General features: G+C 38.3%; 2 protein-coding genes across 3 annotated transcripts in view; one reads left to right on the top strand and one right to left on the bottom strand.

Annotated features, from left to right (window-relative positions):
* Positions 1-22,818, bottom strand: part of paqr9 (progestin and adipoQ receptor family member 9) — a 37,989-nt gene that overhangs the window by 8,907 nt on the left and 6,264 nt on the right. Inside the window, exon 5 of one of the 2 annotated variants that reach the window (XR_016155157.1) lies at positions 22,128-22,215. Coding sequence is in view for 1 of the 2 variants with exons in the window: in XM_089128717.1 (XP_088984843.1) it covers positions 16,674-17,798 (1,125 nt within the window). In the remaining variant the exon portion in view is untranslated. Of the gene's footprint in view, positions 1-13,846; positions 22,216-22,818 lie in introns of those variants that run through there. The other variant, XM_089128717.1, reaches the window with a different exon arrangement.
* pcolceb (procollagen C-endopeptidase enhancer b) lies at positions 142-12,942 on the top strand. The gene is made up of 9 exons (XM_089128712.1): positions 142-457; positions 2,723-2,831; positions 2,908-3,166; positions 5,129-5,253; positions 7,693-7,829; positions 9,873-10,372; positions 10,509-10,589; positions 11,704-11,874; positions 12,309-12,942. Exons 1-9 carry the CDS (start codon positions 369-371, stop codon positions 12,437-12,439), a joined length of 1,602 nt encoding a protein of 533 aa, XP_088984838.1. The 5' UTR covers positions 142-368; the 3' UTR covers positions 12,440-12,942.

Consider the following 22,818-nt stretch of genomic DNA (forward strand, 5'->3'; position numbering starts at 1 on the left):
TTAGCTGCAAGCATTTGCTCTTATATCACTTTTGTCCCTGAGCATTTAACACGCAAGGAAAACAAACATAATTAACCCTAAAAATACAACTTACTGACAAGGCATATCTCTGTGAAAGAGGCAATGAATAGTGATTAGTGTGTTTGGTTGGTTGTAAATATAATTTCATTCAATTTTAAATGTCCATCTCTCTATGATTTAACAGAAGTGGCATCTTGGACACAACTCTTCCCCTTCACTCACTTTTGCTCTCGTTTTCGCTGCCTTTTGAATCCCTCTTTCAGTCCTGTCGTTCTCCACGCCCTTAAACTCGCCCCTCTCCTCCAGTCCCTCACTGACTCGTTCTCTGTGCCTCTTTGAGAAGAAGGATGTGGGGTGATGTGTGCGTGTGGCATTTGGGGCTTCTGTTTTTGGGGTTAGGATGGGTGCATGGACAAAGCCAGACCAACTTCACAAGGTAAGTGGGAGAAGGTTTGTGTGTTTCTCTACGTGAGATGTTAATATCTGCCTAACAAAGCAGCAGGGCTTGATCTGGATATAAAACGCATAAACGCAGTTTGCAGGAAACATTGATTGCAATGTTTCTCTGCAGCTCTTAATTAGACAGGAAACATTAACGTCCTGAAAAGTCCACTTTAATTATTGTATTTTTAAAGTCAAGATAAGTTCAGTTCAGGATAATGTTGAAGTTGTTGGGGTTTTTTTTGTATTCATAGTATGCATTTTGTATGCCATTGCCAATCTTTGTTACACAATTTTGCAATTATAAGAAACATGAATTTGCATCAAGATGCAGGTTTGTTTCTTATAAATATTATTGTTTAAATATTAGTTTAGTGAGAGTGTGTAATTGCTTGGTAATAAACCATCACATCAAAATAACTTCTTATATTTTATTTTCCCAGGGAATGCATGAACTGGCAAAATGAGTTTCTCACAGAGCTATCAAACTATCTTATTTATAGATAAGAAAAAAATCTCTTTACAGCCTGAGCTGAACAACACAATGTTTATGCCACAAAAACAGCCGTATTTAATTGTTAAATTCATGCATTATTCTGTAGCCGGCCAATAAAAGCAATCGCTATTTAAGTGATGGTTTTGATCAGTGCAGAAAGAGCAGGCACACAACTTACATCTGAATGCTGCCTGCATTTGCGTGAAAATCTTTAAAAATATTAATGGTTAGACTGTCAGTAGACTGTTAGGGTATGGTTAGGTGTTAGGGTTCAGGTTAGGAGATCAAGTTTACTTGTAGTCGCCAAGTTACTTAGTTGAATATCTGTTGGGGAACCAACAAAATAAAGTGTTAGTAGATATTAAGCAGACAGTCTACTAATACTCAAATGATAGTTGACATGTAGCGGCAAAATTACTTATAGTTAGTTGAATGTCTAAAGTGGACTATCAAACTAAAGTGTTACCGCGCATATCAAGTAAAGTTTGGCATTTATGGCAGTTCTGACTCTGAAAATAGTTATGATGTTTTTGATGAGGTTATGTGTTTTATTTGTGTGTGTGTGTGATGTATGTGAACTGAAAGATTTGCTTATAGACTGTCTGAATTATATATATATGTCCAAAAAGATCTGTGGCCCTATCTGTAAATTCATCTGAGCATGACTGTTCAATTGGCTGCGGTTTGTATGCATTTCTTTCTAATATGACAGAATCAGGTTGGAACCAGTATAGAATTTTTTAAGAAATTCAGAATCAATATTTCTATAGCAAAACAGTGCTGTTCTCTTGAACGTTTGTCATGGTTGGTGGCTGTAATGAAGCGCACAATGAAGGGGATACTCCTTAATACAAGAATTGAAATAACCATAAAATAATTCGGAGGAAACACAACCATGAACACTGACATCAAACAATACAAGACCAGGAACTGGTCTCAAAACAATATGTAACCATGGAAAGCAGCAGGCAGGCGACGAGGATGACAAAACTAATTAACAGAATAGAAGATTGACAATAAGTCTCAGGTGTTTACACGACAACGATATGCTTAAAACAGAGAAGTTTTTACTTTGAGTTTCCCACATACAGACAACACCACTGTAAAACGATCATTCAGACGGATTTGCGAAAACCGCTAAAAACGCTGTATTCTGCTGCCAACATTATAGACCGAACACGTAATATGCATATGCATGACATCGTTTTCAAAGTTTCGCGTTTTGTTGTGTTGTTTACACTGAGACCTTTTTCAAAAGTTTGTTTCCAGCCACCCTAAATGCTGTTATTGTGTAAATGAACGGCCAAAACGCATACAAAGTTTTTAGTTGAAAGCCCTCCAGACATTATCAGCAAAACAGGTAGAAAACAAACTCAAAATGGGACAACTTTCTATACATCAAAAAATTATCCTAAAAAAAAGTATCACAGTTCCACAAAAGAATGTTTTCAACATTTAGCTGTTTTGAAAATTCGGATTTGCCATCAGAGGAATTAATTTAAAATCTATTAAAATAGAAAACAATCATTTTAAACTGTAATAATATTTCACAAAGTTACTATTTTTCCTGTATTTTGGATCAAATAAACGCAGCATTGGTGAGCGTAAGAGACTTAATTCAAAAACCATTAAAAACTTCAATCCGACCGACCCCAAACTTCAGAACGGTAAAGTCATTCATTCATTTTGTTTATTATTATTTTAAAGACATAACTGCATTAAACATGAACCATACTGTTCCTATTCCTCCTTCATGCTCTCCAGGCCCATATTCCAGTGTGGTGCCCATTTGGTGACTGACTCGGGGTTTGTGGCTAGTGAAGGTTTCCCCTCTCATTACAAACCAAACTCCAAATGCACCTGGTACATCACAGTAAGTCCATAACCTTCCGTCTCTGTAACAGTATATTCCAGACATTATATTTTGATCACGTCTCTTCTCCCATCAGGTCCCAGAAGGTCACGTTGTGATGGTCCAGTTCAGGATCTTTGATCTAGAGGCGGATCCCACCTGCCGCTATGACTATGTGGATGTCTATAATGGACACTCATACACGGTGCAGAAACTGGGCCGGTTCTGTGGGACGTTCCGACCTGGAGCCCTCATCTCCACCTCCAACACCATGATGTTGGAGATGGTGTCTGATGCCAGCACAGGAGGAAGAGGATTCCTGGCTTATTTCAGTGGGGGGAAACCACATGTTGATGGTGGGATGATTCTAGGTCCAGATTTATCGTTGATAGAATATCGTTATCATCTGACTTAATGTTAGTCACAGTTTCATTTTACAAATGTTTTATCCCTAAATGGTTTTGTCCCAAAAATTCCCAAATGGTGTGTGATTCCTGTGATTTGTATCTTTATTTGGAAACATTCATAAGTGGAAGTAGCCTGGCAAGCCAGATCTACATCAAGATGTTAGGTCTGGGAACTCACAATTGGCATAGCAATCCGAGGGGCGTTTTCCCACCAGCAGAGCTAGTTATATATTAAACTTTTTCCATATCCACTCCTCAAAACTCCAAACACATCTTCCTTTTTTAAGAATGACTTAAGTGACGTTCTCTTAACTCCAAGTCATCCAGAGTCGCGGCCAAAGCCGAATCGAAAGACCGCTGTTCGCCAGCAGCATCTTGTTTGTTTTCAAGTATCAGGGAAATCACCTATGGAAATCACGGCACAGAACCGTCACAACTCTGCCGTCATTGTGTTAAGCCCGCTCACCAACTCTATACACGATGTGATTGGCCTGACCAGAGTTTGGTTTTTCCACTTCGAAAGCCAACGCAGAGTTGCTAGACCACACTAGCTGCAAAATAATTTTGCTGCCGCTAGGGTGCGTCTAGATTTCTACACTAAAGTGGAAGTTAATTTTTTCTAAACTAAATAAAATATAGTGTCGGAGGGAGAGGGCATTTTCTCCCCTTACCTCCCCTGCTTTGCTTCTCTCATCACGTCTAGTCTACTGTCTTGTACTTTGAGACTCTCTCAGCACTGCTCTCCAAACTAAGAAATTATGGATTTGATCAACTGGTCTCTCAACGCAATTGACACCATCTTCTTGACGAGATGCTTGGGTTCGGGGGAACCTGACTGCCCTGCCGAAACGTTCACAGCTGGCTACACGATGGACGCGTGGGATAGGTGGGTGGTCGTGTGTCTGGCGGCTCTTTCCGTGGAGGACGTTGAAGATATCTACCTATTCGGAACCATTATAACAGGTCTTCTGCTAATTGGATTAGGCATTGCCCTGGTTTATCAAGGAATTAAAAAGACGGTGACAGCTGTCCAAAGCCTCAAAAGGCTGCCCGTCATGATTGAAGCAGAGGGCAGAGCTGTCAGCACTGAGACTGTGTGTATGAACCAGAATATGGATAACATCATGGAGAAGCTCACAGCTTTGCAAAGGCAAATGGATAATTTCGGAGACCCAAATGGACCATGAGAATAGTCGTGTAAATGGAATGCGGCTACTTGCCCCAAGACCAAACAATCCCAATCTTATATGTTTTCGGCCGCCCTCAACCAGCACTGGCATTGGCCAAGGCCGCTGTTGGAACAACAACTCCCCTGGAAGAGCACTGCAGTGAGCCGCTCTTGCGTTCCTTCCCTGACTCCCCTTAGACCTGATCAAGGTTTTCTCCATGGCAACTTGCTGTGTATCGCTATGACAATCCTGCGGACTGAGGCACCTAGATTATGATGCCAGGCATAGCCACTCTCCAGGCCTACACATACACAAACTCTTACATACTGTATATATACAGATATGCAACCACCAGCCCCACACCCCATCCCTCGCCTTCGCCTCTTTGTACCCCCCAGTCTGACAGTCGGGTCTGTGACTAGCGCCGAGAATGGCTGTAGGACCGGTTGGCTGATCAGATATGCTTTTAGACATTTCATAATATCAATGTTAAAAAAACAGCTGTGCTGCAAATTATTTCAGAATGCTCTGATAAACAGAAAGTTCCAAAGAACATTTGGAATAGAAAGCTATTGTAACATTACAAATGTGTTTGCTGTCACTTTTGATCAATTTATGCATCCATGCTGAACAAGTATACTTCTATCAACAACAGAAAATCAATTTAATATATGCCAGTACTAGAATTGAAATTAATTAATTTTGTCATTCTAATTCTCGTTCCACTCCCTATTCCCTACAGAGAATCAGTTTTGTGGTGGCAGACTGACGAAGCCTCAGGGTTCAGTGAAGACACCGAACTGGCCGGAATCTGATTACCCAGCAGGCATCAGCTGTTCTTGGCACATATCTGTGGAGCCCAACATGGTCAGCCTGCAAATATCAATTCACAGCTCCTTTTCTCTTGCATTTGTGTCATCTACTCTCAATCTGTTAAGTTAACAACCATTAAGGCATCAGAGACGGAATCATATTTAAGTTTACTATAGATGTGCTGCTATGAGATTTTGAGTATGTGTGTGTATTTGGATGAATTTGAACTCTAGTGTGTGTTCATGATTACAGCAAACAGTGTATGAAAGAGTATGTGAAAGACCTCATTCAGAGAAAGTGTATAAGGTGGGACGTGGAAAGAGAGAGCGCAAGAGAGGGGCAGGAAAAGTGCATGAAAGGGCCTTTATACCTTTATAAGAAAATTAGCTTTTTTTTCTTGTGTGTGCATGTGCGTGCGTGCGTGCGTGTGCGCGCGCGCGCGCGCGTGTGTGTGTGTGTGTGTGTGTGTGTGTGTGTGTGTGTGTGTGCGTGCGTGTGTGTGTGTGCGCGTGTGTGTGTGTCTGTGTGTGTGTGTGTGTGTGTGTGTGTGTGTGTGTGTGTGTGTGGTAAACCCTATGTTTTGGGGCCAAAATGTCCCCAAGTTGATGGTAATATCTGAAATCTTTGCCATCTCCCCATGCGGAAAACAGCCCATATAAAATTAGCAATACGTTTAAGAGTATTTGCATACTCTTAAAAACTTACATTATTTGAAAATATTGATTTATTAGGAAAACAGATATGGATGACTGTGCAAGCTTTGGGGGTATTGATGGTTGCGATCTACCCTATTCTGATTCCGACCCAGGCTCCCCAGTTCAGTAGTCCTCAAAATCCTACCAGTGCACAGAAAACGTTCGCTTAAAATCCCCACAATGCACCGTGAAAACCAGGGAGCGTCAAAGCACGAAACATTAATCATGTGTGCTAACTCACTACATATAATGACACTCGATAGATGATTTTTATAATACAAACCATTATTTAATTGTATTACAGCATATGCATCAGGTAATCTAACTAACATTTATAATGTCATTTGTCAAGTGTTGATAAAAAAAGTTAGCCTGAAGCTAGAATAAAATGTTTGTTTATTTAGCAGAGCCTGTGTTATTTACGGTGGTCGAGAAGTAGGTTATTTCTTTGGAAATATTGCATGTTCAGATATTCGTACAAAATAATTTTCTGGGGGCCATGACATTTTTGTGTTAAAATAATAAAAATTGCTGGTGCTGGCTGGCAACTGGCAAAAAAAAAAAAAAACACTGGAAGGGAAAGAGTTAAAGTATTTCAAGTATAAAAATTAGTTAAATTGTAACATATACTTTAAGTGCAAAAAAATTATGTATAACTACCTTAATAACTATTAATAAGCCGTAATTAGGAGTTTATTGAGGCAAGTCATGGTCAATTAATAGTGAGAATTGGGCCCTAATCTAAAGTGTGACCATAAAAAGTCTTTTTTTTAAAGTATATTACGATATTGTATGATATTAAGTTCACTTCATTAAAACTTTTAAGTATACTTGCAGTATAAAACTACTAAACTATTATTTTACTAAGAGTATCCACTATATTTTTCAACACAGAAGGTGTTTTCTGTGAATTCTGATTTATTAGCCGCTATAGTGAAATAAGGAGAAGAATCAAAGTGCAGTAAACGTGTTTATTAAGATGCTTCAAAGCCTACTTTAATAAACTAATAAATGTGCTACAAGTATTTAACTAGTAGGCTATCAGTATACCTATAAGTTCACTAGTCGTAGTTGCAGTACAACGGACCGCTTAAGGTAGCTTCAAGTATTATGCGTTGTTTATATATGTAGCTGCTGTTTCTGACATCACAAACTACCTTGTAACTAATCACGTCAACGTGTGACCGTCAACAAGTGGATCTCTGAGCTGGTGTGAGTAATTGGAGGCGGGGCTAATTTGCATACACATAGAACCGCTTACACTAAATAAAGCAAGGGTGTAGAGTTCTTGGCACATATCTGTGGAGCCCGACATGGTCAGCCTGCAAATATCAATTCACAGCTCCTTTTCTCTTGCATTTGTCTCATCTACTCTCAATCTGTTAAGTTAACAACCATTAAGGCATCAGAGACGGAATCATATTTACTGTAGCTTTACTATAGATGTGCTGCTATTAGATTTTGATGCATGAAACTTTTTTTTTAATAATAAAAAAAATAATAATAATTCCAAAACAAAATGTATGGAATGTTTCCATAAAACGTGTGTGTGTGTGTGTAAACATTATGAGGACAAAATATCCCCACAAAAATGGCAATATCCAAAATCATTGTCCTTTTGGGGACATTTCTTGGTTCCCATGAGGAAAAACAGCTTTTAAAACATACTGTGATGTTTTTGAAAATGTAAAAGTGTTTAGTGTAAGAGGAGAGAATATACAGTTTGTAACAAAAACCATTACGTCTATGCAAAGTCCACATAAAACATGAAAAACAAAGTGTGTGTGTGTGTGTCCAGGTGATTGAGGTTAAGTTTGAGAAGCTGGACTTGGAATTAGACACATACTGTCGTTATGACTACGTGGCCCTGTTCAACGGGGGAGAGACTGATGACTCTCGACGTATTGGCAAATTCTGTGGAGACATGGTTCCAGAGTGAGTACAAACTCTATTCATGCACAACAACATTGAGTCCTTCAAACTTCATCCAAACTTCATTCTAAGGACAGAGAATTGTTATCTATCTACACAGGAAAAGGATGTTGTTGTTTTCTGCAAGGTCAGTCATCCTAAGGGAAGCTATAGTGGAAGAATGTGCTTCCCAATTAGGACATGCTTTCTCTTTGCACATTCAGTCTCTTCCAAAATATAACCTTTGTACTTGGGAAGGTCCATGAAGCCCTTTATTCAAGTCCTGATAATGTTGGATATTACATTTTTTTCATTGCTCGTTAGTAATGAAATAAGTGTAAAAAATAGTGTTAGATGCTATTTATACTTAGCTCAAAAAGAGGAAAATACTATTTGCACCTCAGAATATTGTAGTACTTTATAAAACAGTAAGTAATAGTAACATTTTGAATCATAAATAAAAGCTGCCTTATTGTGACCTTACTGATCCCTATTCATAAAGTCCTTCCCTACACCTACCACTAATCATATTGAACCTGCTGATCAGTAAAGGTCAAGGGAAGGAGCTACAGTTTTGAATGTGGCAACAGTATGAGCTGCACTTGTCACGCGGTTTCAGGCCTATTTAAGCACTTTCCACTGATTTCACAGACAATGATTAAGCTAGTGCCAGACTAAAAAGCATGGTTGAGCTGATTTAATTGAAAGCAACTTGTACATATTACAATATGTCAGTGTCATTGTTTTGTCTCAAGATGCACACCAGTAATGTTTTTTCTTTGTTTGTTTGTTTTTCTAAGGCATGTTTATAAAATCGAATTAAATGTCCAAATTGAACTAAGGCCTAATCATGGCTTAATCTAAGCCCTGTCCTTGAAACCGGGTCTTTATATGCTCAGTAAAATAAACATCATGCTGATCTGATATGCAATAGGAAAAGGGGGGAAACTATTGCTTTCCATGATGCTGCATCCTCACCACTAGGTGGCAGCATAAATCCAAGACAACTGCCATGACGTAACATAACATAAAGGTGTGTGCAACATTTCTTTAAAATTGGTTGGTTGGTTGCCTCAACAGTCAGCTAATCGATCTTGGAAGGAATCCGTGTGTTTTGTGCTTTTTTCAGATTCATCAGATCTCATTTAGATGCGTTTCTTAAAGGGAGGGCACACATAAAACATGTTCTTGTGTTCAAAATGCAAGATGTCTTGAGATTTTGTTAGGACATGCTACCCTAAAAACACAACACTAATGTTGTAAGATGTTAAAAAAAAAGCATTAGTTAGGATACAACAACTAAAGATATAAACAAAACCAAAAAATGTCTGACTGCACCTTTAAGACTGCTGCTATAATAGAAATAATTGAATCTATAGAGTTCTACTAGTGATGGCATATTTCCATAGGCCAGCCCAGAAGCATCACCATGGTTCCCTGGCTAACAAAAAGCCATTATGATTTTTCTATTGGCTTTTGGGTTATTGCAGAAAGTAAGCTCCATGACCAACGAACATTTATGATTCTTACACCTTACACGTTCAGTTAATTAAAAAAATAAAAAATAAAAAATAAACACAACTTGTAAGTTTGCAAACGCACAAATATAACAATGAGAGTATAAAAGTGGATGAGTGCGTGCGTAGATAAGTTTACCTTGGGGGCGTTTCCCAAAGCCAACTATAAGTCCCGACATTACCAATAAAGTTCCATGGAACTTGCGACCATAGTTGGCTAACAATGCTTTTGGGAAACGCACCCCTGTTTGGTATGATGTTTAATGCTCCTACAACCTTTGTAGTCCCATTCAGCAAGCTTTTTTAGGATACGTAAACGCTTAAAATGTTATGTCATTAAATAAAACCTGAAAATATCTTGAGCTTGGGTTAACCACAGAACTTTTTTCAGGCATTTAACCAAAAACACATCCAATAAAACCCATTGAGGTTGGAGCGATGGATCCGGAAGTACAAAAATCCTAACTTGTATCCGAGTTTTAGGATTCCTGCAGCATTCTGTAATTGTTATTTGAAATAATTGTAATAATGCTCTTTATATCTCTGTCAGTGTGGTTGTGACCAATGGAAATGAGTTGCTGGTGCACTTTGTATCGGATCTGAGTGTGACGGCTTCAGGCTTCATGGCTCACTACAGGAGTATTCCCAGAAGCTCCCGCACAGCCACTGCTAGCCTTGACACAGTACATGGGCCAAGAGTCGACATAATACCTACTAAACCCACTTCTCAACCAGCCAGACCTAAACCTAAAACTAAGCCTAGTAGGCCGACACCAAAAGCTCCCTCAAGACCACCTAAACCCGTACCACCCAGACCAACTCCTAAGCCAAGATCAAAGCCCAAACCAGTCAGACCTACAACAAGATCTGGTTCTAGAGTCTCACCAAAACCTGCCGTAAAAGTAACCGCAAAACCTGCGACGAAGCCTACACCTAAGCCAAAACCAACAAGTACTACGGCAAAGCCAAAAGTAAAGCCTGGTGTCAAACCAACAGCAAAGCCAAAGACCAATCCCATTGCAAAACCTGGGAACAAAACAACAAAAGCAGGTACTAATGCTTATTTGTGTGACAGAGCAAAAAAAATAAATAAATAATAATAATAATAATATATATATATATATATATATCCTTGCGTGTGCTAGACTACATATTTATGTTTATAATTTTATCGGTTTCTTTCAAGCCCCAGTGGGCAACCCACTGTGTTCCCAACCATGCAAGAGAATAGGCACTCTCGTGACCCGCTTCTGCCCCAGTCATTTTGGTGAGTTGCTTCATTTATGTCTCTTTTATTCTGCTATTTCTGTCTGCTTCATTCTCCCCTAATTGCCTGTCACAGACACGGACCCCTGGGGCTTTCTGCAGACTCACAGGAAGATTTGAGGCTTCTAGTGCAGCCAGCTGTTCCCATCGTAATGATGGAGAAAACCTTAGAGCAGTGCTTACAGCAAATATAGCTACACTAACAGTCAAGATGCAAAGCTAGAATAATAACGGTAACACTTTAGAATAAAGTTAATTAGTTAATCTTAGTTAATGTATTAACAAACATGAACTAACAATGAGCAATACATTTGTTACAGTATTTCTTCATATTTGTTAAGGCTAGTTAATAAAAATAGAGTCATTCATTGTTTGTTCATGTTAGTTCACAGTGCATTAACTGTTAACAAGATCTGAATAATCTAGTAAATGTTGAAATAAGTGCAGTTCATGCTAACTAATTTAGTTGAAGCTACACTGTGTAACTCTTTTAGTTTATTCTTAGCTAAAAACTTCTAGTTCTTTCAAAATTATATGTGTTCATTAATGTATATTTACTTCGTTCAAGTAATAAAGTGTTCTCGTGAGTGTATAATATGCCATTGAAAATACATACGGGTAAGGGGTTCTAATGTCGGTCGCCATGTTGCCCCTCCATTTTGAAAGTACATTAGCCAAAGAGGGACATACCCGTTAATTCAAGCTTCGCCTTTCGCATTTACGTTTCAGTTAACACTCATGGACGAGGTCCAACTGGAAGCCATGTTAATCTTGGACTACATTGGCCACCGTAGGAGTTAAAACGAAATCGGAATTGATAGGAACAGAAACTAATATTCACTGGATGGTCATATACCTTTTCACCGCTAGATGGCGCTAAAAATCACACAGTGTAGCTTTAACTAATAACTAATGGACCTTATTGTAAAGTGTTACCATAATAACAATATTCATATTTTTTTTTTAATTACTTTAACAATCACACGTTTAATGTTCAATTTCTTTAATAAGGAATATTTATAATTATTTATTACTAAGAAATATATATATTTGTATTGGAATCAGAAGCATGCATTTGGAAAACAAAGCAACTTGTCTCTCTGCTTCTCCCACAGTGTTGACTGGTAAAGTGACATCAGTGACCCCAGGATCTCAAGGCAGTGCTGAAGTTGAGGTGTCTGTCATAAAGGTCTATAAGGCAGGTAGACTTCAATTCAGAAAAAGAGGACCCACCACGTCTGCCACACTGACAGCTACGTGTATGAAGTGTCCAGCACTGCGTAAAGGTGAACGAAACACACACACACGGACGTCTGGTTCACTGTTGTTGTGGGGAGTCTCCTTAGACGTAATGGTTTTTATACTGTACAAACTGTATATTATCTCCCGTTACACCAACGCTACCCATCACACTAAACTTTCTGCATTTTTTCCCCCAACAATAAAAATAAATAACATTTTGTATGATTTATAAGCTTGTTTCCTCAGGGGTACCTCAATTTAGGTCCACACAGTGACACAAGTCACCATGAGACTGGTTGAAGTCCCTAATGGGATAGAAAAACATGAAAACAGACACACACACACACCTACTACAAGCAGTCTTGCATGACTCATTTTCTATTACATGTACGACATTTAAGAATGTGTCACTGGCTATTATTTTTGAACATTTCACTGACCTTAATAGTTTAATAATCATTGTGAATTTACTTCATAGGAGTGAACTATGTGCTGATGGGCCAGGTGAATGACGAAGGCCTTGGCGTTCTGACCCCATCCAGCTTTGCCCTTCAGCATAAGACAGTGCATGACAAAGCACTGGCCAACCTTGCAAAGAAAACATGCTGACCTCACAAACACTGACTACAATCCCACTCTGGTTTGTTTTAATCATAACATCAAAGTCAGGCAGGGAAAAGACTAATTGAATCAACAAAATCCTTAATATGGATTTAGCATCTTTTTATATATCTGGAGGTGCAGTATATGAGTTAGAGTCAATATTCGAATGCCAAGAGAACTGAAGATTCAGAAATCTGCAGTGTTTTATGCGTGAATCGCTCAGTCATATTCAGGGTATAAAGTACAAGGTGACATTTGCCAGTTTATGATTATTGTGTTTCTATTATTAGATTATTAGCTCTGTTAAATGTACTATGCAAACAGTTTTATATGACACAATGTATTCACTATAAATTATATTGCTCCTTTAATTAAAGATGGTAAAATATATCTGAAATATGCCCAAAAGCATAAATAACTCAACTGATTATAAATAACTTTTTTCTTTGATAAGTGTATTATTTGCAGAATAATACTAAACAATAAACCTTATTCATAACTACACTATATTTCAAAAGTTTGTGGTTAGTCTCTTATTCTCAACATTTTTTTCCCTATTTCAATAAAATGTAATTCTATTTTTTGTGACGCTTCAGAATTACACGATGCTTCAGAAATCATTGCATTTTACAGTTGCATTTTAATATATTTGTGGAAGGAATTATACTTTTTTTTTAAATCAGATGAATAGAAATGTCATTTATTTGAAATAGAAAACTATAAGTGTCTTGACTTTTGTTCGATTTAATGTGCCCTTGCTGAATAAAAATATTAATTTCTTTAAAAAAAAAAACTTACTGAACAAAAAGCACTACTGTCACTTTTTATTACACTACCATTAACTACTTACAGTATCTGTAAAAACAAACATGTCATGGCATGTATGTTTTGACAACAAGGTGCAAAAACACACAGAGGATTTCCTCCTTGAACTAAGTGTTCCAGGCCAAGAGAAAACAAACAGCTGTATGTCTCCATCAAGTGGACACATCTCGAATAAGGTGCTGTGTTTAGTGTCTGCAGTGAGCTGGAAAAGAGCCAAAACAGAGAGCAATGGAAAATGTATTCCTCAGTTCCTTCCGCTTTTACATTCGAGGTATCTGCCCCACACTATTGTCTACCTGGCAGTCTGAGGTCACAGCTGCATATCCTGGATCAATTCATGTGTTGTGATGTTTCATTTTGTAAAGCATATATATACAATAGAAGCAGACGGACGCAGGTAGAGGGTGGGGTGGGGGTTTTGTGTAATAAGAGTCCCACACACACACACACGGATATGCAAATACACTTGCAAACCAAATGACATCCTGCTCTAAAAGGATTTCTCAGCTTAATGTTGAACTCAAACCACTTCTTTGCAAGTTCAATTATTTAAACGTATATTATATGAATAAAAACCATTTACAGAGCTGATTTATCATTTCAATTTATTGATCTCTAGTTTTCATCTCTTGATACAGTTTGAAGTTGAAACAGAACAAAAACCCATATATATATATTAATATACACTAGTATTGTCAAGTTTCGTATTTAAGCCTATATTAGCATGATCTACAGAAGTAAACCATGGTTTTATTCACACTCCAGCAGTGGGCAGACAGCATACAGTAGTTTCCAGTGCATTAAGAATATAATCTATCTTCTCCCCTGAGAACTACAACTGCTCTAGACGAACTAGAACTAGAATTTCTAAACAACCTGTTTTAAACACACACTTATTAAATATTCATATTTTGGTGTTTTCTCCAGAGCAAATATATTTGATAAGGTCTAGTCTGTACATTTGTATAACTACATATACTGGTGTTCACAAAAGGACAGCAATATGTCAGAACTGCATGATGTGGACGGCCCAACAATGCTCTGTCAAAATTGCTGTAACTTTCCGATTTTAAAAAGTTGTCCATTTGTAGACAGCCCTGCTCAATGTTAAAACATGATGGTTCCCTTTCAAGATCACAGATTAGCGCAGAAACGTTTGTGCAAATCATATAATCTGTCTAGATTTGAATTCTATGCTTGTGCAACAAAGTGCAATCAAAAAATGGTCTCTCGTCAGAAAATACAAATAGTATGAAGTATGAGGCTTATTAATGAATAATGAACGACAAAATACAGAAGATTGAAGAGATGCTAGAATATCTCCTCACACCTATTGCAACTACTCGGCCTGCCTGACTTTGAAATATGAGGACAGAACAACAAAGACATGACATTGTTTTTGACAGCCACACAACGTCTGATTCATCAACGACCTCAATTTGTCGTTCACAGACACAGAAAGACATGTTCCGACGGAAATTCACAAATATTGTTAGACCACACCACACTCTCAGACTAAATAACCTGTACATTTCACACACTCTCATAAGAGCACCACTTACTCAAAGCATCTGATTGGTTTGAGGAAAATTCAACCAGTGACAAGACAACTCAAGGCTGTATAACTGAAGTTAATAATGATAATATCTACCACAGACAACTTTGTGTCTTCAAAACTGGCCTCCAGTAAAAACAGTACTTGCTGATATGTTTTTCAACAATGATATATGGCTTAATTTTTCACCTTTCAGTCCTCCCGCCAAGGCCTTCAACCAAACGTCAAGTCATTGAGAAGTGTATACAATCAATAGCAATGCATAGTTACAGTATACAGTATTTCAACTGAAATATTGTGTTATTACCTATGCTGTCACATCTTAATTAAGGTCTATAAACTGATAGTAATGATAATATAAAGTAAAAAATAATGCTCATTTAAAACTGTGAAAGGTTGTGTCGTTTGTGGTGTAAAGCAACGTGAAACCACACCCCTCTCATTTCTCTAGCCTCAAACACTTTGGCTCATGCTATGCATGTTTGTCTGCATTTCCTGTTTAAAGGGTTTGTTAAAAAGAGGGAGGAAATGTAAGAGGGCGGATGAGAGAAAAAGCGAGATAGACAAACACGGACATAGAGAATTTCAATTGTGAAGACTGTTGCAATGTAAGGTGTCCTAGTAAAAGCTCAATAATGCGTCGTTTTAAACCCCGACTTATGAGAACATTCTAGAACCCAAACATAGTTTCAACAGTACAGTCCCTGGGGAGCAAATGTGGCAGAGTCAGCTGATTACAGAGCGGCAAGTACTTTGACCACACGACAAAAAAAAAAGAAAAAAAAACCAGCCTCCCTCGAAAAGTCTTTACAATGAAACCTGGTAAAAGTGTCACAGTTTTCGTCAAATAATGCCTATTGAGAACTTTAACTTAAAGGGGTTCACCCAAAAATGTTAATTCTGTCATCATTAACTTCTTTTGTTGTTCTGCGGAACAAACCGAGATATTTTGAAGAATGTTTTGACTGTTTTAAAATATGTTGGACCACTGGCCAATGACTTACAGGCTTACAATTTGATATCTTCATCATACGAAGAGAAGAAGACTTGGAATATATTAGTAATCATATGCAAAAATTTCATGCTAACTTGATGCCCTATTTGCAGTTTGAAATTTTTATAAAAATGTTATATTTATTGTGCTTTGCAAAGGAAAGAAAACTATGTGAGTTTTGGAACAACACAAGGGTCAGTAAATTATGACACAATTTTCATGAATGGGTGAGCTATCCCTTTTAAAAGGCTAGTTCACCCAAAAATTAAATTTCTACCATTAATTACCCTCATGTCGTTCCAAACCCGTAAGCCCTTAAGATCGTTTTAATGAAATCCGAGAGCTTTCTGTCACTTCATTGACATTTCAAGCCCCAGAAAGGTAGTAAAGACATCATTAAAGTAACAATGTCTGCTCTCGCATCAACACAACACACATGGTGCTCTTGTGAACGTATGATGGAGATTAATATTTAGTAAATTAGGTGGTAAATTATGAGGTTTTTTGCGCAACAAATGCACTTGTGTGGCTTCATAAAACTGAGGTTAAACCACTGGATTTCTTCTATGTCTTTACTACCTTTCCGAGGCTTGAAAGTGGTAGTTGCGTAGCGTACTCTGTCAATGGAGGCACAGAAAGCGCTCAGAATTGTGTTCTGAAGATGAACGAAAGTCTTAAGAGTTAGGAATGACATGAAGGTGAGTAATTACCAACAGAATTTTCATTTTGGGTGAGCTAACCCTTCATTATGATTGAAATGACAGCAGTTTACACAGCAGAAATCAACATTGTAATAACATTGTTTAAAAAAAAAGACCAAACGCATACAGAGAGCTTTAAACCCGACCAGAACGTCATGGAGCCTCCTAATGTGCCTTAAGCTTTTTTTGCTCTGGTGCGAAGATCTGATATGCCTGCCAGCCAAACAAGGCTATGATGCTCGCTATGCACCCCTGCAGGATCACCATGACCCCATAGGTGGACCAGAATGTGGGGCCAGGGAGTCTAGGTGGCATTACAGATGATAGTACCAACGCTGGGTTGAGAAGCAGGGCCCGCACCTCCACTTTGATCATCTGCAGCTCATCCAAAATCGAGAGGAAAGTGCAGCAATGAAACCACTGATGACTGTGACCCCAGATATCAAAGTTCCCCGGAGACAAACGTTCTGGGATTTTACTGATATTGAAGATGGCAGATACCACCAGCCAAAAGCAGTGGCGGTAGAAGAAGGCAGCCATGGTAGAAATCACATGAGGGGAGGAGGATGACGCGGCGTTTGCGGAGGGACTCAGGAGTCGGTAGAAGACGGGAGCGGAGGAGATGAAAAACGGAAGGAGGAAGACGAGGGTGCGGACAGCATAGCGGTACTTCCGCCAGCGCTGTCTGGTGTTGCAGCAGGTGACAACGCATATGATAGCAACCAGACAGGTGGATGGGATGTACAGGCTTTCAAAGAATAGCTGGAACAGAGTGGGAGAAGATGCAGAGTTCCAAGCCTCTTCATCAGTGTTCAATCTCTCCCTTTGGGAATTGTTCTGAACCCCGAATCCAATTTCTGGTATTCCTGCTTGAGGATGGATGTAGTAGTAATATGCCAGCGAGGAACCCACCGTATACGCACTGATAGTTCCGTAGTCTACGAAGAAACAGATTTCACGAATGATGAGTGACATGGAGTTGAGAAGATGAGCCAGACTGCTGGCTAGCAGCAGGTACAACACCCCCAGGAAGTAGTTCCAGAAGGGGTAGAAAAAAGGACTGCTAGGTTCTGGCGCTCCTTCCCATGTGAACACCTCTAAAAAGTGGAAGGCGAACACAAAGATGGGGAGAAAGTGTGTCCAGAAGTTTCCAGTCTCATTGGTGGGACAAAAAGCGGAGGCTAGGCACTGCCTGAGGCTGTAGTTAGGGAAGCGATAACCAGACAAAATGAAGTTTTCAGTCACTCTCTGTGGAACGTCAGTGTGACGTACTAAGGGCAATGACCACATGTTTGGACCGAAAAATAAATTCAATAATTAAAAATAAAAAACATCTCCTGAGCTTACATGTAGCCTATAGCTAGCACTACACTATTGCAGGTAGTCATTAAATAACTAGTATTGCTTATGCTTACCCTTTCACTATCAAACTGTATGACATCACAGAGACACAATTGTGCAGATCTTAGCTTGGCTAAGAAAAAAATCCCAAGGCTCAATATAAATCCAAACAGCATGTATTGAAATTGTCAGTGGTCTCAGCATAAATAAATAATCCGATGCTGTTTCAAGTGCAAAGGTCAATGGCTCCAGGGTCCCTTTTTTTCCCCGTTAGTTCAAGTCCTGAATATTATCAGCGTGATATAATCATTTAAAAACAACAATAGCTGAGGTGATGGCTCTCGATCAAGTCTTGCAAGTTAACGATCCGGCCGTGACGATCATGTCACCTGAGGTCCACACGACTTCGGTCACACATGTGAGCAAGCAGTGAGCTTGTTTTTCAGTGCTGACGGGTCTCGTTTGTTTCTCACTGCGGCTGCATCTCTCCTGCATTAAAGCTTTTTGAAAGTAGGTCATGTGGGACAGAGCTAGCGGCGCACCGGCCGGTCTCTGAAACCGAGCGTCACCCCTCGGTATACTTCATGCTCCGCCGTGCATAATTCATCGGTTAGATTACCGCGTGCTGTCTCATAGATGCACCGCCAGTTGTATATTATTAGATGGTGTCGAAAACATCCATATCGCGCTGTCTCACTGCGGTGCTTTACTTTAGAAGGGGAACCGAGAACATTTCTCGCGATTCAGCTGTTTGTGTGGCGGTTAATTCCTCTATTTTCGCCCATGTTAAGTGCAGTTGTGCTGGCTTAAGCGGCTCTTCGCTCGACATTCGCATTGCGGTGCTGTGTGATTCAGCACGAGCTCTTTTCCAGGAAGGAGATATTTCGTTTCTGTTCGACTGCACTTCTAAATAAACAGTCAGCAAGCGTCCTGTCCCTTTATCGTTAGATTGTCCTTGACTTCTTGCTCAATGCCGGCTGAGGTGCTGTAAGGGCTGTCTGTCGTTTGCCCGACCGTTACTTAATCAGGATAAAAGCGTCCGTGCAGCCAGCTCAAGCAAATCCCACGCGCAGCACTCCAACGTGATGTGTGTTCCGTGGTCATCATAGGAGCTGAACATTAGAAGTGTACAACGGAGCCCACAGCGAGTCTCAAACTCTCTCTCTCTCTCTCTCTCTCTCTCTCTCTCTCTCTCTCTCTCTCTCTCTCTCTCTCTCTCTCTCTCTCTCTCTCATGCGCTAAGCAAAACACCGGAGGCTATGACATTTAACTTCTGACAAGACTGATTTCTTTTCTCAAGACTCAGTTTTTTTTATAGGTAATAGGTATTACATTTATTTTAGGCAGAGCATCTGCTATTCACTTTTCCACATTTTGTGTTTAAAAACATAGTGAGCTAAGTTGTATAGGCTAACGTTACGTTAAAAATCTGAAATAATAATAAAAATAATTCTAAATTTTCACTCCGAAGTGAAAAGTCAAAGTTCAGGAAAAAAAAAAAACTACAATTAAATTACAGAGAAAATTATGCTGTGGTTAAACGACTTATTAAATATAAATAGTCAACTGTAATTGAGCCATTCCACGGAAAGGGTGATATTTCTGTCCACAGGACATTATATGTATAAAATTGCATGAAAATTACCTCTAAATACATTTTATTATTAAGCAAAATGTCATGCACATTAAGCTAACTACAAATTTAAAACCTATAATTAAAAACGACACAGAACACTAAAAATAGCATTTTCTAGCATTCAACTCTAAACTTAACCATGAAATATTATGATTATTATGAGGCTTCGGTTGTCTCTAAAATGAAAAAAAACCTTTCTATTTTAGTGATTTTATTTGCACAAATATAAATTTTTTGAACAAATAACCGACAATTTCTTTAAAATAGCCACTTTCTTGTGGGGAAAACAAAGGAATTTGTTGAAAAACCTTGTAAAAAAAAAAGAAAAAAAATTGCCTGAGATTGACCAATACACATTTTGAATAGTTAAATATGTGTAGTATTAGATTCAATGTTGAAAAAGAAAAAATTAAGTTTATTTTTGAAGAGTTACAACAAGCAAATGTCCCCCATTCAGTGGAATGGCCCAATTTCTAATTGGCTACACATAGAAACCATATATTTCTAGCTGCCGTTTGTGTTAAGATCACAAAAAAAGTTGCTCAGATCACATCCCCTTTTTTACAGTGTAAATTAAACCTGATTTACATGATTCAGCACTGTGTTTTTTTTTCTTTCTTCCCTTTAATAAAGGATCTTAAGGAAAGGATCTTAAGCCGAGACTCAAACTCAGTTTTTTCAAGCAAAAAACACCCTTTAAATCACCCAATACACATTCTTACCCATATATTATTTCTAGGTAGTTTGAATTCTTCATTATGGCCATACAACATTACCAGCTTTAGATCTGTTAAATTATGCACAGCACACATCCAGAATAAAGTAGTATAGTGTCCTTGACCTTCTGTATTCATGACAGGTGGCCCTATGATGTGCAGTGAGTTGTAAGAATAGTGCCATCATTAGAGAATATTAATTTTTTACAACGGCCAGCTGTTGGGACAGCTGGCAGACTGGACTTTAAAAAACACGTTGTGACGGGACAGTATTTGTCATTTGACAGAGTAGTCGCTTACAATCACAGTCCACTCATATCACAAATGCAATGACTTTTGGGAAAATTATTATTAGTACTATATTATTTACTTATTTTTAAGATGTTTTTTTTTTTTTTTTTTTTTAATTTTCTATATTTAAAGCCTTTCTCATTCAATTGGGCAAGGTAATATTCTATTTGGACATTTTGATAAAACAAATAAATGTTTTCCTGTCATTCTACTGTAGTCGGCGTGAAATGGAAGTCGCAATAGTCTCTTCTTGCCTATTGTGGCATATATCCCAGTGTTCTAGAACTAGAACAAATGTAGGGCGGGGCTTGATTTTGTTCACTGAGATTTGATTGAATCGTTGCTATTTCTGTGATCTTATGTGAGTGACATGACTCATTTTCTCGCCAGTAAACAAATCATCAGAGAAGAGATGTCATTGCAAGAGGGAGAGGAAGTTATCGTGAATAAATACATTATGAGAAAACAAGAATAAAAAAATGTGCATGCATACATAATAAATACTGCAATATTCCATAAAAAATACTTTAAATGTGAACAGTTTAGCTGGGTTTATAATCTGTGTGTTTTCTATACTGTGCTACATGACATGCAGATTATTGCCATTTTGGGAGCATCATAGAAATGATATAATTGTATTACATTTATTATGCACTGAAAAAAAGTTGCTGTCTGACATTAAGTACAATCAACTTGGATGTTTAAGTCATTATATGTTTAAGTCAAATTACACTTAGCTGTTACCCCCCTTTTCGAGAATGGGGGTTAAAATGCACTATTCACACTTAAATGGTTGTAATTCAAGAATGCTTTGGGATATATACCCAAGTTTGGTCTTGTTTTAAAGAAAACACTCAGCAGATTATTGCTGAAGTGAAAACAAATGAAAGTATGAAAAAGTTATGGAAGTTTAAATTTACAGTAAATCAAATATACTGTACTATATATATATTTTACAAAATATTGATTTATTTATTTATTTAATTAGATTTTTGAGGTGCACTCTTGTACTAAAAGTACTCTTGTACTTGTACTCTTCCTACTTAATTTGGAACACAAAACAGGGGTAGAATATTTATTTAGAAGTCTTTGACCTTTCCAACGATATATACATTTTCATAATTAGATTTGGATTTATTTGAAATATAGTGAAGTAAAGTTAGGCGTCCCATGACAGTTAAGGAGCTACACTGACTTGAAAAAAAAAAAGTTGATTCTTGTATAAATTTGTTAACTTATTTTGATGAGTTAAAGTAATGTAAAAAAAAAAACGTTGCCATAACTTGTTGATTGTGACGAACAGGCAGGTGGTGTGATTGCTAATGAGCGACGACGTGGATGATCGAGAGAGGAACAAGCCTGCTTTTGTTTCTATTTTGTTATATTTTATTTCGGTAGCCAGCAGTCGTCCGTGAGGGACTGCTGGCAGGTATTTTGTTTGTTCATTTCATTTAAATAAAGTTTTATTTGATTGTTCTCCGGTTCCTGCCTCCTTCCTTAAACCTTGCTACATTGATCATTTTTACAGTGTGCTTGTGTATAAGCATGTGTGTGTCTGTTTTCTCGTTTTGTAGCTTATCTTTGGCTGGTTTTTCTCGATGATTGACTGGCTGCTGCTGTGAGTTTGGTGACCACCTGCCTGAGGATTAGACAGAGAAGGGCGCTGTGGGCACTGAAGTATACTGGTTTATAGATGAGATGGAAGATTAATTCATTAGAGCACCTGTGGAGGTGAAAAGGGAAGAAGATCAGCTGTGACGCCATAGCTATCAGCTGAAAACCATAGACTTCACCCTTGAGCAGAGTATGTGCTTCACATTCAGTACAGTACAGAACAAACCAAAACTACGATTAAATTCAAAGCCCCCAGCGTTCTAAAACCTCAAACAAGTTGAGACTGGATTTCTGACTGCAAGACTCAAGTTGTTCACATACAAGTCACAAAACACCTACAGTACATTATTATGAGCATTTAAAGGTGCAATAGGTGATCTGGGAAATGCTAACTTTAGCCTGCTAGCATTGAAAGCATACATTCGCACCCTCACATCAAATTGCCTTCCTCCAAAACACATGAACATGCACAGATCAGAAGCAAGACGACCAGAGACCACGTTATTGGATTACATCGTCTATTATTCACCGGTGAGCGTTTACAGTGCAGTGAGTGACAGTACTACAATAACAAATGTAAACAACTGTTTGCCTGCCATTCTCGCTCTGCCTGCACAGCTTACAAGAACATGCTGATTAGTGATGGGCGGATCGATACGAAGTATCGATATATCGATATTGACGTTGAGAATTGAAAGTATCGATACTCAAA

The sequence above is a fragment of the Pimephales promelas genome, chromosome 1, assembly GCF_988280905.1.
Source record: "Pimephales promelas chromosome 1, fPimPro1.hap1.1, whole genome shotgun sequence".
Taxonomy (NCBI): domain Eukaryota; kingdom Metazoa; phylum Chordata; class Actinopteri; order Cypriniformes; family Leuciscidae; genus Pimephales; species Pimephales promelas.